Genomic DNA, 13,804 nt, shown 5'->3' on the forward strand with positions numbered 1-13,804 from the left:
ACGGAGATAGTCACTGCCATAAGTATTTATACGCCGATTAGGCATGACCTATCATTAGCAATGATGAATCTGAATAATGGGGCCAGTAAGCTGGTTAACTGGATTCCATCAAACACGTGCTGCTGATTACACAAGTAATGCTATGCCGTAGGATTTGGATTTGGATTTGGATTAGGATTAGGATTAGGATTAGGATTAGGGCATTGGTGCACATTATTTCCAGAGAGCACTACACAACTTGTTGGCTTGATAATCCCTTAATCCGCCCTCCTGCACCTCAAGACCAACAATTATCATCACTCACAAAATTTATTCTTGCTTGCCCTACACAATTCCTCTTATCAAATACCACGAAAATTTACGCAAAAAAAAAAATAATTATATATATATCAAAATACTAGTTTCAGAAACTGCTGGGGAGATAACAGCTCATCCTTAGAAGCTGTAGTTGAGATTGCCGCTCGAAAAGCTCACGTGTGAGACATCCGGCGATTGCTGGTAGGTGGGGGATCCCAGCACGGAGGACATGGGCACGGCCATGCCGTAGCTCTGGCGTGTAGTGGGCGCCAGCTGGCTGGTGGCGAACTGCTGGGCCACCGACTGCTGCTGGTCACGGAGCACGTCCTGCTGCTGCTGCTGCATGAAGCCCATGTGCTGCTGCGTGGAATAGAAGTCACCTGCGCCCACTCCACCGTTGCGCAAAGGCACTGAACCGGCGACACCGCCTGGGTTGACTGCGCCGCCTCCAGTTGGACCGGCACCGGGCAGAATGGATCCGGCGGCCAGGCGCTCGGGCTGCAGGCCATTGCTGCTGAACTGCGGCCGGCGGTACGCGAAGCGGCCAGCTGCGCTTTGCGTTGCCACGCCCCCCACCGTTGAGCCTGCCACATCGGCGGCGGGAGCAGCTAGCTGGGTTGCTTGGGGTTGGATCTGGGCAGGTGATAGGGCGCCGGATACATCGGGATAGTAGTGGTAGAGCTTCTGCAGCAGCTGCTGCTGCTGCTGCTCGAACTCGGCTCGCTGACGCTGATAGTCCAGGAAGGCGGCGTGCATCTGGTCCGCATAGCTGGGCATGTTGACCACGCCCCCGCCGCCAACGCCCACTCCGGCGCCGGCTGATCCGGATGCACCACCCTGCGGCGATGTGGCGGCCAGGAGTTGCTGCTGCTGCTGCGCCAGGAGCTGCTGTTGCTGCTGCTGCAGCAGCGTGTTGGGCGTGGCCTTGAGCTTACCAGCGCCCCGGAATCCTGGCTGCGTATATACGGCAGGATACTGCTGCTGTCCCGACGATGATGAGTATCCACCAAATTGCGCGGGATTTTGCTGCATGGATAAGAGAGGGTTAAACGGGTTTAAAAACGGGTGTTTAAATGCTGTGCATTTCTGATCTATATCAACGAACTATACTTCAAATGTGTGTTATGCGATTTGGGATAAATGATAGTAGACCCTTCTAGTTGTGTAACTTTTGAACCCTATTCAAAGTATTCCCACTCACGGATGAAAGGCCACGCCCGTGATTCTTGAGAATCGCGTGCTGGGAGCCCAGGCATCCCTTTCCCCACTGTCCTTCCGCATCCACCAGGCGACTGGCGTTGCCCCCACGAACTTTGCTGGATCTCATTTTATTCCCTTTTTTCCGTTTAATACTTGTTGTCACGAGAGATGGTGTGTGTGTGTGTGTGTGTAGCTCGAGAGTGGAATGGCCCAAAAAGTGTGTGTATTTCAATTTCAGATTTTGATCAAATTTCTATACGATTTCTACTAGTCTGTGTGCGAAAATAGAAAATACAGTAAACCGAACCGATCTGAACCGACTAAGCGAGCAAGTGAGACTGAGCTGGATAGCACAAACAGTCCAGTGACGCCTGTCAGCTTCCAAACCGGAAGCCTACTGCGATCTCTACGGGCCATCGGCCTCGGAATGGTTTCAAATCGATTTGTATCGAATGCGGAGAATCACGCGATTTGATGGCTTAAAAAGCGCGCTTGGAGTGCCGCTGCCTTACAGTTTAGAACGATGACTCGCCGTCAACCGCTGGCACTGCTACTGGTGGCCGTGAGTCTGGCCAGGATTGCGGCCAGGCCAGGTGCACAGAATCCGCTCGAATCGCTGGGCATGGGCGCCATGGCGCTGGCCGGGAATATAGCGGAGGCGGTGCAGAGTGGCGCTGCCATTTCACGTGACCTCAACATCGACAATCCCCTAATGTCCATGCACTCGAAAACGGCCGTGGGCTATGGCGATGCCATACGTCCCATTGCCGCCGATTCATCCGAGGAGGATCGTCGCCGGAAGCGAAGACGCCGTAGTCTACATCGCCACAAGCGTGCTCCTTGCTTCTGGAAAATGGGCTCGGCTGCCACCACAGCGGCGTCCGCCGACGATGACGTGGAGGCCAGAAGGCGAAGGGCACAGAAGCGGGCAGCCAACAATGCCTCACGATCCCGTGTGAGTCCCAAGAGCAGCGGCAAGAAGAAGAAGTTGGTGCGAGAACGACGACAGGCGGCCGAGGGCATGGAAGTGACACCGGATATGGGCGGCACAGATCCCTTGGGCCTGGGCACCAGGATCAAGGCCATGTGGCTATCGTTCGTGGACAACGTGACGGATGTGATGCAGCAGGTGCGCCAGAAGATCTCCGAAACGGCCAATTCCACGGGCTAGCTAACTGGGTGGAACCAGGTCCACACTGAAGTAGTGTGTGTATTTTATTTCGAGTGTATTTTTTTTTTTGTTTGTTTATAAGTGCAATAAAAGCAACTGGAAACTGGGAATTATGCCTTCATTCAATCATGTAGATTGCTTCCATTTTAGGGCCATGTAATTTTATCAATCTGGTAGCCAATTAAAGTAGCTATCAAGTACTAATAGTACTCTACTAATCATACTTATCCTATGCGTTTCAATTAAACGTTCTACATTTTTGTATCTACGCTATTTGGAGCTACTTGAAAACTATAGATCATAGCTTGGAATTGAATAGCATAGTAACGTGGCACATACCGCCAACAATTTAATCCATTTCTGTAGCTTTTTGAAAAGGTCAACAAATTGAAAGTGATTCCTCAGGCAGCAGCAGTAAAATAAACAGCGAACTGTCACTTCTTAGCAATTCGATCGAAAGTGGAACGATGCGAAGGCCACTGGGGTCACCACAGCACCTCAACTGAAAGCTGTCCAGATGGCAGATGGGAAATGGCAGATGGCAGATGGAAGATACGGAAACGAGCCGAGTCACGATGAGCCGGCGGCCAATGGGCACTTCCGGGCGAGATGAGATGCATCTCGACATGCATTCGGAACATTTCCGTGTCTGGTCGCAATCTGATTGGATTGAAGGGCTGGGTACAAAAGGCGCATTCAAGCGACTGGTCACAACAGTTGGCCAAATGACTTCCGCAACCAGATTCTCTGGCCCACTAATCGTGGCCCTGACCTTCGCCCTGGTGGCGCACACGTGGGCGGATGAATTCGACCTGGACTACTCCAATGAGTACGACGATGTGCGTCCGCATTTGGTCTATCCAGACGATCCGAGGCTGGACAAGCGGATCGGCGATGCGGCGCGTGAGTTTGGACAAAATGTAACCCAGGCATGGAACGCGATGGTGGACTCGTTTAAGAACTATTTCGAGGAGCTCAAGAACCTTTTCGCCGACACCACGGATCACAGTGGATCACCCAATGAGATCTTTTCCACCCACTGAAATGTGGACTCAACTTTGCGGCAAATAAAGCGTGGCAAGAAACATTTGAACATTCATTTGATTCGGGAATACCCAGTATTCAAAGCCAACTTGATTGCTTTTAATTTGTACAACAGCATTTTTGATTATCTTTTGAAAAGTTAAAACTCGCAATCTCACTAAGTAATAAGGTATTAATCATAAATGTGTAGCTACGTAGATGATATTCAATTAGTTACTGATTGGTGCGGATTAAAGTGCTTTTACACTCGACAATTAATTATTGCTTTCAATCTCTGGTTGAATTAGATTAGCGGATTACAACTAAGCTAATTGCCAATAACAACATCGCAAACCAACTAAACCAGATGTTAGACCCATCTAGATTATGAAAACATGAAAACATAACTATTTTTTGCGTAATTAAACAGAAAGTTTCAGCTTAAATAGCCGGCTTTCTACTTGAGAGTCAGTTATTGGGTCAGTGGAGCCAACACAGGATGACATCGCCCATTTGGATCCTGAGTCTAGTTCTGCTGCACTGCAGCATTTCCTGGTCACAGGTAAACTACCACTGCAGGATCTTGAGTTTGTGCATCATATACGTGACACGTGATTTCTCTGCAGGATGCTCCTGATGTGATGGTGGTGGTGGATCAAGTGCAGGAGCTTCTTACCGCCAATTCGCAAGGCCCACAAAGTTTGGAGAATGGCGATGGGTCCTTCAATGGACCGCCCATTTTCCCCGATCCATCAACGTTCATGCAGAACATGGGAGTGTAATTCTATAATTCTATACTACTTTAGAGCAACGCAATGTGGCAAGACATTTAATTAAATTAAACTGTGTGCAACGTTCATAATTTGATAATGCATTTAGTACCTAGTTTAGGTATTTTGCGTTCTAGAGTGAGTTTTGGATATTAAGCTAAAGTTGAAGTTGCGCATTATGTGCTTTACCCCTAGTTTCAATAGTAAACTCAACCACAATGATGTGGTATACTCACCAGCTGTTCCTGCTCCTGCAACTGCTGCGGCTGAGGCTGCTCCGCCTGCTGATTCTTGGCCACTCCTCCGTAGTACCGGGTGAAGGTCTGCTGCACTCCGGGCGTCTTCAGGCTGTACGAGTTCGTATTGGCGTCCGTGTGGATGGAGACCTGTGCCCGGCATACCTCCTGCTGGCCGGCCAGCAGCAAGGCGGCCATCGTCAAGGCCACTGCGAACATGATTTACGTGCTGAGGATTTACGTGGTAATGGATGGGCTTGACTGCAACTCCGTCTCCCGTTGATTTGGCAGTAAGTCCAAGAAACCGTACAATCGGACAATCGGACAACAGGGATCGGACAGTGGATCTTTATCAGCTGAGCGGACGCGACTCCCGAACGTCGATGGTCGACTGTGCAGCGCCCGCCGACTGTCCACCGATTTTATACCGCCTTCGATTCGGGAGTGTCCAACTCTCCCTTTCCCTCTCCCTCTCCCTCTCCCTTTCTCTCTCCCTCTCCCTCTCCCTCTCCCTTTCTCTCTCCCTCTCCCTCTCCCTCTCCCTCTCCCTTTCTCTCTCCCTCTCCCTCTCCCTCTCCCTTTCTCTCTCCCTTTGACTACTACCGACCCTCCTCAGTTTTTGGCCCAAAACAGCAAAGAGGCATATCCAATGTTGGCCAGAAAGAGTGGCTCAAAAGATGTGGTAGTTTTTAGGTTTTAAACATGTGACATTATTTTGAACAAAGTCAATGCATATAATCCAGTTTCAAGTTTATAAATTAGTTAAAGAAGTTTTTAAAGTACCTTATAAAGTTCAGAAAACTCAAAACGCATATTTTAAAAACATTTAAAGAATAATTACCTATGGCTAATGGCTAAGATATGTACATTTAGGTTTTTCTTTGGTGCAAAATATTGCATGGAGTTCCGTCTTAGGTATGTTCTCCACTTGATAAGGTCATGAATATTCCATTTGAGTATTATTTCTTAGAGTTCATTTGGTTTTCTCTGTGTAGCTGGAAAGTGGCTCCAATTCGAAATAGTTGCCTGAAATCCATGATATCTAATTAAATTCAACTGAATTGCTGTGTCTTCAAGTTGTCCATTATAATTTTCTATAATTTCAATTTCAATTTAAATTTCAATTTCGATTTGGATTTATATACTATTTGAATTTTTCGCCGCATTGTTTTGTTTCACATTTCGCGTGGATAACTTTCTTTAAACTTTTGGTGTCCGCGTGCGGAATATGGAATAAGCAATAACAACGAGGGGGAGACATGTAGATGGCAATTCCAATTTCAATTCAAATTGAATGTGCTCTTTGGCACTTACATAACAATCCGCCCCACTCCCCCCTCCCCCCTCGCTGGGCGAACGGCAAACTAAACATAAACACCGGCATAAAACGTTGTTTATAGGAACGTGCCGGGAATGCCCAATACTCGTGTATATATGTCCCAAAAGCGAAACTCGCTAACTTTGTTTACACGGCGCCAAAATGCGTGCGTCTTTATCACATACTTCTCTGGGTAAGTGAGCTGAGTAAATGGTGAAGACAGTGGGCTTTTGTCGCTGTGTGTGGGATGGCAAAAATCCACCACAAGATAAGGAAGCGGGGTTAAGGCCAAAACCCCAAAACGTAAAAGAGCGAAAAATCGGCTCAATTGGAATGCAGTTTTGATGGCCCAAAGAGATTTGGGCCCCGTTGGCAGAGGGCATCGATTATGAAAGCAGCAAAGAGCTGGTTAGTGCGTAATGGTCACTTAAGCGCGCTTACCTGCCACCGTTGCGTATACGTGATACGTGATCGTCATACATTTATTTGCGCATTTCATTACGCGGCGTGTAATTGAAAGCGCATTTCACACGATTGAAAGTTGTCTCTCCCCATCTGTGTGTCTCTGTCTCTGTCTCTGTGTGTGTGTGAGCTGTGTGTGTTTGTGTGTGTTTGTGTGTGTGCCTGCTGACCCGCATTACCCCAATAAAGTGACCCAAACCGAGTTCCCAACTTAATGTGCCCCGGGGTAATGGCCATAACTTCTCCTTTCGCTTGGAGGCGACTGCATTCCTTGGGGCTCGCCCTATCTATCCATGTAGTCGTACTTTCCGGCCGGGCGTGTTTTCTCCATTAAAGTTGACTTTTCCGAATGAAATGCTTGTCGTTTTACGATTACCCCCCCATAAGCCATCAAAATAAACAGCGCAAATTATGAAAAAAAAAAAAAAAAAAACGAAATAGAAGGCGACCCAAAAGCAGATGAACACAAATGGAGACAAACTGGTGAAAGTGGAAATGGATGTGGATGTGGATGTGGCAGTGGCAGTGGAAGTGGATGTGGATGTGGAGCTAGCAAGTCAAGTAAATCCAGCCAGCTGCTAAATAACGCCACTTAATCATTTTACTGGGTCAGGTCACGGGTGGACGACGGAACCGTAGTTGAAACCCAAACTGCAGGAGGAGGAGGAGGAGGAGGAATGGCAGGAGGACGCGGATCCGGATCGGAGGCTGAGCCAGTGGCCCCGCGTTGAACTTTTGAACTCGCGCACTGACCCCATTCCCATGTCCATGCCCATTCCCCCCGGGGCATCCATTGCTCCCCGCAGGCGCGTATTATTTTTCGGAGCCCAACCCTGCATTCCCACGGATTTTATTGAGGTGCGCGCCACCCCGGGACCCAGAATCCCCAAAAAGCACGCAGAAAAACGAAATAAATAACTGCCTTGCAGGTCAAAGGGTTACTCAACTTTAACGTATCAGTCAGATTAAATTATAATATTCTACCAAAAATAAAGAAATCCATCAATATTTAATCATGTCCAATATGTACAAAAATGCAAAATTAAAACACTAAGGATTCATTCAAAGTGACTGAATGTCCATACTTTTGAACACCCTAATTGTTGATTTTGAACACCCATTTTTTTTGGTTGCATTTCTCCCAGTGTAGGCTTACCTATGGGCCCCGGGGATTGAGTTAAAATGGGATTTTAGGGTTTACACTGATGGACAACTCCCAAATAAAACGCTGTCAATGAGAGATTTGCTTTTGTGTGTTCAACTCACATAAAATTTGTTTTTATTAGTTTTTTGCTCACACCAAGGCAGCAGCACCACCGTGCCGCCGCACCACCGCACCACCAAGCAAACCATCGCACCAAATCAACACAACAAACAGCCAGCGGAGCGGCACAGAAAAAATGAACTTAATTCTAGACACACGCACAGACACTTGCACAATTAGGGGTATGTATGTATGTATGTATGTATGTATATAGGGCTATATAAATCTAGAATCTAGGCAGGATCGGGATCTGGATCGGGTATCGGGATGAGATGCCGAGTCCGGATCCGGAGGAGGCCCAACAAATTGAATCTGTATCTGGATTCCTGCTGAATGCGGAAACATTTACTTCGTTACTGTGTGTGTGTATCTGTGTGTATATGTGTGTGTGTGTGTGTGTGGGAGCAATTCTTTGGGGCTCAGAAGAATTGCCCAGTCTTACAGCTATAACTTGTATGGTTTTATTCCGATTTTGTATATGTTAGGTATATTGTATATTGTAATTCGTAGTTCGTAGTTTGACTTTGATTTAACATTCAATAAACTTTTCAATTGATTTCGTAATATTCAATATGTCTTAGCATATGTCTAGTCTATATATATATCGTAATGTATATATATATATATCCATATATGTATGTATGTAGCTTGGGAAAGTTTAAAAACACAGGCACATCCCTGCCCCCCTCCCCCATCAAAGTAAGCAACATTTAAAAGACATATATATATATATATGTGTACGTGGGAGTGCTTCCCATATCCGATTCTTGGCACAGTTTTCCCATTTCCCATTTCCCACTTTCCCCATTTTTCCCATTTTCTTCTCCCTAAACTCTCTGATCTGTAAACTGCAAACTGCGATCCCTGATCTGTGATCCTAATCCCGCCGATCGCAGAAATCAACAAACATTAGTCAACAACCAGTTGGGCGAAGTATTCCAATAACTCGGTCTATATATTTAGTTTATCTTATGCATTTAGGTGTAAATGTATCTTGTATCTGTATCTATATCTTCGTAAGCCTGCAGTAACTTACAAGTATTCCATAGTTCCACACGTCCCCAAAACTCTACTGCTCTCCACGCTGAGCAACTGCAACTCTGCTTACAAAAAACCAAAAAAAAAAAGTGAGTAACCATACACTACACAAAAAAATTACAGCTTCTGCAGATACTTCTACTTAAACACGTAGCTCCCGTAGCTGCACAACTCCTGGCAAATCCGTAACCGTAAAGCTTTTTCGTTTCCCTCACTCGCCGCTGCTGCCCCAAAAATCTCTCTGCCACATCTCTGCCACATCTCTGCCACCCGGAGTGGCAGCTTAGAGCTCCGCAAAGATGTTCTCCCTGAAATCGAGCTCCGGATGCGCCGAGTGCGAGGAGGAGCCATGTCCGTAGTCGTAGTCCCGCGACGAGGACTTCATCGAACTGCGGCCGGACACACCGGATCCGGAACTGAAGCTGGCATTGCGCGGACTGCTGCGTCGCATCCGGCCCTCGATCACGGCCATCTTGTTCAGCGGTTGCGTGGGATCCAGCTCGCAAAAGGCGCCGGCAATCAGATCCGTGCCGTTCAGCGAATTGAAGCTGTCCCGCTTGGAGCCGCGTCCACCGGCCACGCCTCCAACGCCCCCGCCGCCATGCTGGCCATGATGATGACCGTGATGATGGTGACCCGAACTGGAGCCGGAACTCTTGCGGCTCAGCCGATTGCGACTGTACTGATACTGATACGCGGGAACTGCAGCACTGCTGGCCACCGGCACAGCGCCACCCGCTGTGGGCGGCAGATTCTGGGTGCCGCCGGGCGTATAGCTGTCATAGAAATCCGGCGGCACCACCTCCTCCTCCACCTCCTCCAGGTGATGTGGCAGCACCACCTCGTCGTGGCCAACGCCGCTCGTCTCCAGCGTGGAGCACAGGCTGTACTCCGTGGAGAGCGACTGGGATTGCGAGAGACTGCTCAGCGGATCACTGCCGGGCATGACCAGTGCCAATCCCGCACCTGCTCCAGCACCAGCTGCCTCGCCGCGCTTGCCCTTCGGCGAACGCTGGGCGTAGAGCTTCTCGATGTCCGGCAGCTGGCGGCGCACCTTTTCCCGCTCCCGTTCCCGTTGCAGCATCTCCTGGATGTCCATGCTGCGCTCCCGCTCCAGCTGGTCCATGATCTCCAGGTCGCGCTCCAGTGTGCTCGACGAGAACGTGCTGCTGCACTCGCTAAACGACACATCCTTGTGGCGCAGCACGCCGCCGCCCGATCCTGGCCAGCGTTGCGGCGGCACCATCATGCTGCTGACCACGGAGCTCTCCTCGCCGTCGCCGTAGTTGCTTGTGCTGCTGTCGTCCGGGATTAGTACGCTGCTCAGGCCGTTTCCGTTTCCGGTGGCGCCGCCGGCCGTCACGCTTCCGCCGCCGTTGCAGAACGTCGAGGCGGTCACGTTGGACAGGCAGTCGGCGGCGGTCAGCTTGCCGCTGCCATGCCGCTGGCCGGGATTGGTGCGACTTCGACTGCTGCTGCTGCTGTTGTTGTTGTTGTTGTTGTTATTGTTGTTGCTGCTGCTGTTGCCGCCGCCCGGCTGCTTGCGGTGAGCGGAATGGGTGGCATGGGCGTGACCGACGCCATCCGAGATGATGTTGATCTTGACATCGTGCTTCTTGCCGCGCATATCCTTGCCCAGATTGTTCACCACACCGGCGTCTCCCGCCCCGCGACCGCTCGCCCTCTGTCGTTCCCGATCCCGCTCCCTCTCCCTATCTCTATCCCTATCCCGCTCCCGCTCCCGCTCCCTGTCCCTTTCCCTGTCCTTGCCCTGGCGATAGGGTGCTCCTGAGTAGCGATCGCCGCCAGCCGACGATCCGTGTCCTGGCAGACGCACCTCGCGCTCGTGTCGCAACTTCGACGAATGCTTGTGCGGCTCAGCGGCATGGTGAACACTGGTCGTGTTCGAGGCCTCGTCCTTCTCGATGGAATCCTCGCGAGAACTGCCGCCCACGCCGGATCCTCCGCCAGCATCGCTGCGACGCTGGGACTTCGACTTGCGCTTCGAGGATAACCGGAAATAGCCCCTCAGACGCTCCTGTTCATCTCTGCGGGATGTATGAGAAAAGCAATGGAAAAAGGAAAGGTCAAATGATGCAGGAAATGAGTCATCTCTTCAGGTGCTGGGTTTATTTGTCAGGTGTTGATGGCGACTCACTCACCTGGGCAATATTTGCGAGGCGTAGATGCACGGAAAGATGACGGTGGGCAGAAAGGCCACCCACACGAACATCAGGTAGGTGAAGTCAAAGTGCTTGGCATTCTCGTACGTCTCCTCCAGCGAGAGCCTGGCGAAGCGCAGTATCATCAGTGGACACATGCACACCACCTGGGTGGCGGCCATGCTCCCAAAGTTGCGCTGCTTCCGCTTCTCGCGATGCACGTCCAGTTCGGCGCTGTACAAATCGTAGGAGCGGGCGGAGCTGGCGCCTCCTCCATTGCTTAATCCTGCCACGCCCCCGCCGCTCAGATGACGCGGCTCCACCGAGGATGTGGAGGAGTTTCTAGCGGGGAAGATTATAAACGATCAATTATGGATGCATGTAAAGTCATTCGAAGATATTCGTTAATGTACAAAGTTATCTAGTTTCGGTTTGCTATGGGCAAGTAAGCCAGTAAATTATGCCACTTATACCAAGTCCTTTGGCTCACCCATTAAAGTAATGAGAGGAGGAGCCATCTTCCGCCCCTTTAAGTGCGCAATAATAGTGAAGGGGTGAGCGAAAAAAGTGGCTTAAGAAATTGGAACTCGTTAGGCAAGAGTCGCCAGGAGGACGATGGCGATGGCGCTGGCTCATTAGCGCTGGCCAAGGGATTGGAGTTGGCCACACGGGCTGAGTGATTGCGAATCGGGTTACTCGGCCAGGCACAGGCGCACTGATTGGTAAATCACCGAATTAATCAGTCCAATTAGCAGACGCAGATAGGCTGGCCTAATATTACAAATTAATCACGGCGAGTGCTCTCACCTTTGGCGCATCCGCAGATCGGCGCGGTGTTCGTACATCATGACGGCGAAGGGTCCGTCGGGCGGACGCAGCTCCTGGGAGGTGCGGATGTACAGGTAGGACAGCAGGATGGCCGGACCGCAGTACCTGGAAATGGAAACAAAAATGTTCAGTGGGGGTCACACTCCACCAACACAAGGCACTCTTCACATGGGTGCACTCACATTAGCAGGAAGAGTCCGCGCGTGTACTCCTGCATGTCGTCCATCAGGTTGACCACGCACAAGCCAATCCCCGACAGCTGCGGCATGTAGTCCTGCAATATGCATATGTAGTTGTGTTATCGAGGCAATAGTTATTATTTCCCAAACATTTGCAGTGTTACTAAGTGTCCCTGATTCCTTCAGTTGCTAAAGTTTGCTGTCCCACTTATCATCGAAGTACGGCAATCAGAAGCATAATAACGCCAATTCACTCCACTCCAAGTACTTACTAAATAATTGATTTGACTTGCCGTCTTTGAAGTAGCCGCTTAGCTCTTAGCCAACCATCGTTTTACATTTCAAAATCGGGGCCAACCAGACCACTCGACTCAGGTCATTGACTGACTGACATTTTGGTATCGTTTGGTAGTAGCGAAGCAGGTGGACAAACTATTTTCATTGATTTTATAATTACAGAGTCGTTGTCAAGTGATGATGGCATGAAGGAGTAAAGGACTAAAGGCATGAAGGGCAGGAAGTTCGTAGGCAGCGGCTTCTCTTTGATGTCTGGTGGTCTACTATACGAGCAGAGTAGATTGCCATGCGAAAAGCAGTAATTGAATCAACTTGTCTGCCAATTTACCGCCCCAGTGTATCTGGAGTGCGGCATCTGTAACACGGTTCGCTCACTATGGCGCCACAGTGCGACCTCGACCATGACCCTGACCCGCGAACCAGGTGGTTCCACCATCTTCACCATCTCCACCATCCCGGAGAGAATTCTGGCATTCTTGCCGTGGAAGGCCAGAGATTACATCGTAATTGTAATTACATACGAATTCGCGCGTAGCGAGAAACTTTTTCGAATGGCAAAGGAAATTAAACAAAGGGCGGAAATGAATTTATGGCCGCATCCAAGTTATTTTCTCATTAAACTGCTCCGCAGGATGTCAGGTGCGTATGGAGGCACTGCCATATCCCCACCTGAGTGGCCTTAAATCCAGAGCTTCAGCAAAGGAGAGTCCTCGTTTTGGGGAGGCGCTCCTTCCATCAATCAGCTGCCTGGTCAAGTGGCCAGGTGCGATGAACCAATGGATGGTTGCTTCCACGGAAGGATGGTGCCGCATTATTATGTGGCGCATAATTATTCCGCCAGAATGGAGCAGGCTCTGAAACTCTGTTCTCCAAAGTTTTCTTATATATGTATGTATGTAGGTGGTTGGTGGCACACATATGGAGGCACTCGTGGAGCAGGGCAATCGCAAATGATTTTGTATGAATAACTATTAAAAAGTTTGCGATTCCCTCGACGGCAGGCCCACAAATTCCACCTTCCTCCCCTCGAAGGCGGCTAAAACTTGGCTCCAACTTTTAAATCAAATCTCAAACTACCAAATGGCCGCGAGAGGAGGAGAAAGGGGATGTGGAGGAAGGATGCTTGGAGTGGTGGAAAAGTTTTCCATTCGCCGAGTGCCCGAAATTGTAATGAAACCTTTTCAACCAAATCGCATTGCGCCGCACCGCACCGCACCGCACCGCACCACGTCCGCGTCCTTTTGGCCCACAGTCATTTGGGTAATGAACTGTTAGCGCTGTACAATCTGGCCAACAAATCTGTTTTGAATACTTTGGCCGCTGCGCACAGTCAAATGCAAATAAACGACAACAGTCGCCAAGCGGGGCGGGGAAATCAAAATCAAAGGATGAGGTTGCGACACTCGCAAAAATACTAAACACTGAAATACAGCTGAGGAATTGTGAACTAAACTGAATCAGCATTTTTATAATTTTAGACCTAAAACTCAACTGTATTGCAACCAAATTCGATTCAAGGTTATCCACCTAACACACAATTTTAATATTTTTCCTAACCT

At 49.4% G+C, this 13,804-nt stretch overlaps 5 protein-coding genes across 6 annotated transcripts in view; 3 read left to right on the top strand and 2 right to left on the bottom strand.

Moving 5' to 3' along the window:
* Positions 1 to 290: 290 nt before the first annotated feature.
* LOC6525786 (protein alan shepard) lies at positions 291 to 5,061 on the bottom strand. 2 transcript variants are annotated; one of them, XM_039374104.2, is made up of 2 exons: positions 4,698 to 5,061; positions 291 to 1,323 (listed from the first exon to the last, which is right to left on the bottom strand). In XM_039374104.2, exons 1-2 carry the CDS (start codon positions 4,914 to 4,916, stop codon positions 436 to 438), a joined length of 1,107 nt encoding a protein of 368 aa, XP_039230038.1. In that variant the 5' UTR covers positions 4,917 to 5,061; the 3' UTR covers positions 291 to 435. The 2 variants fall into 2 exon arrangements, with proteins under 2 accessions (XP_039230038.1, XP_002101607.1); XM_002101571.3 differs by lacking the exon at positions 4,698 to 5,061 and adding an exon at positions 1,499 to 1,845.
* Positions 1,991 to 2,778, top strand: LOC6525787. The gene has a single exon (XM_002101572.3). It carries the CDS (start codon positions 2,021 to 2,023, stop codon positions 2,666 to 2,668), a length of 648 nt encoding a protein of 215 aa, XP_002101608.1. The 5' UTR covers positions 1,991 to 2,020; the 3' UTR covers positions 2,669 to 2,778.
* Positions 3,386 to 3,815, top strand: LOC26534525. Its single transcript, XM_015191014.3, has one exon. It carries the CDS (start codon positions 3,394 to 3,396, stop codon positions 3,709 to 3,711), a length of 318 nt encoding a protein of 105 aa, XP_015046500.1. The 5' UTR covers positions 3,386 to 3,393; the 3' UTR covers positions 3,712 to 3,815.
* LOC6525788 lies at positions 4,105 to 4,558 on the top strand. Its single transcript, XM_015191015.2, has 2 exons — positions 4,105 to 4,253; positions 4,318 to 4,558. The coding sequence occupies exons 1-2, from the start codon at positions 4,191 to 4,193 to the stop codon at positions 4,471 to 4,473; spliced, it is 219 nt and encodes a 72-aa protein (XP_015046501.1). The 5' UTR covers positions 4,105 to 4,190; the 3' UTR covers positions 4,474 to 4,558.
* A 2,658-nt stretch (positions 5,062 to 7,719) lies between the features above and the next one.
* Positions 7,720 to 13,804, bottom strand: part of LOC6525791 — a 51,774-nt gene continuing 45,689 nt past the window's right edge. The window contains exons 4-7 of the mRNA XM_039377633.1: positions 11,952 to 12,043; positions 11,749 to 11,874; positions 10,942 to 11,283; positions 7,720 to 10,827 (exon numbers count right to left, since the gene is read on the bottom strand). Coding sequence (XP_039233567.1) covers positions 9,063 to 10,827; positions 10,942 to 11,283; positions 11,749 to 11,874; positions 11,952 to 12,043 — 2,325 coding nt within the window. The 3' untranslated portion in view covers positions 7,720 to 9,062. The remainder of the gene's footprint in view (positions 10,828 to 10,941; positions 11,284 to 11,748; positions 11,875 to 11,951; positions 12,044 to 13,804) is intronic.

The sequence above is a fragment of the Drosophila yakuba genome, chromosome X (assembly GCF_016746365.2).
Source record: "Drosophila yakuba strain Tai18E2 chromosome X, Prin_Dyak_Tai18E2_2.1, whole genome shotgun sequence".
Classification (NCBI taxonomy): domain Eukaryota; kingdom Metazoa; phylum Arthropoda; class Insecta; order Diptera; family Drosophilidae; genus Drosophila; species Drosophila yakuba.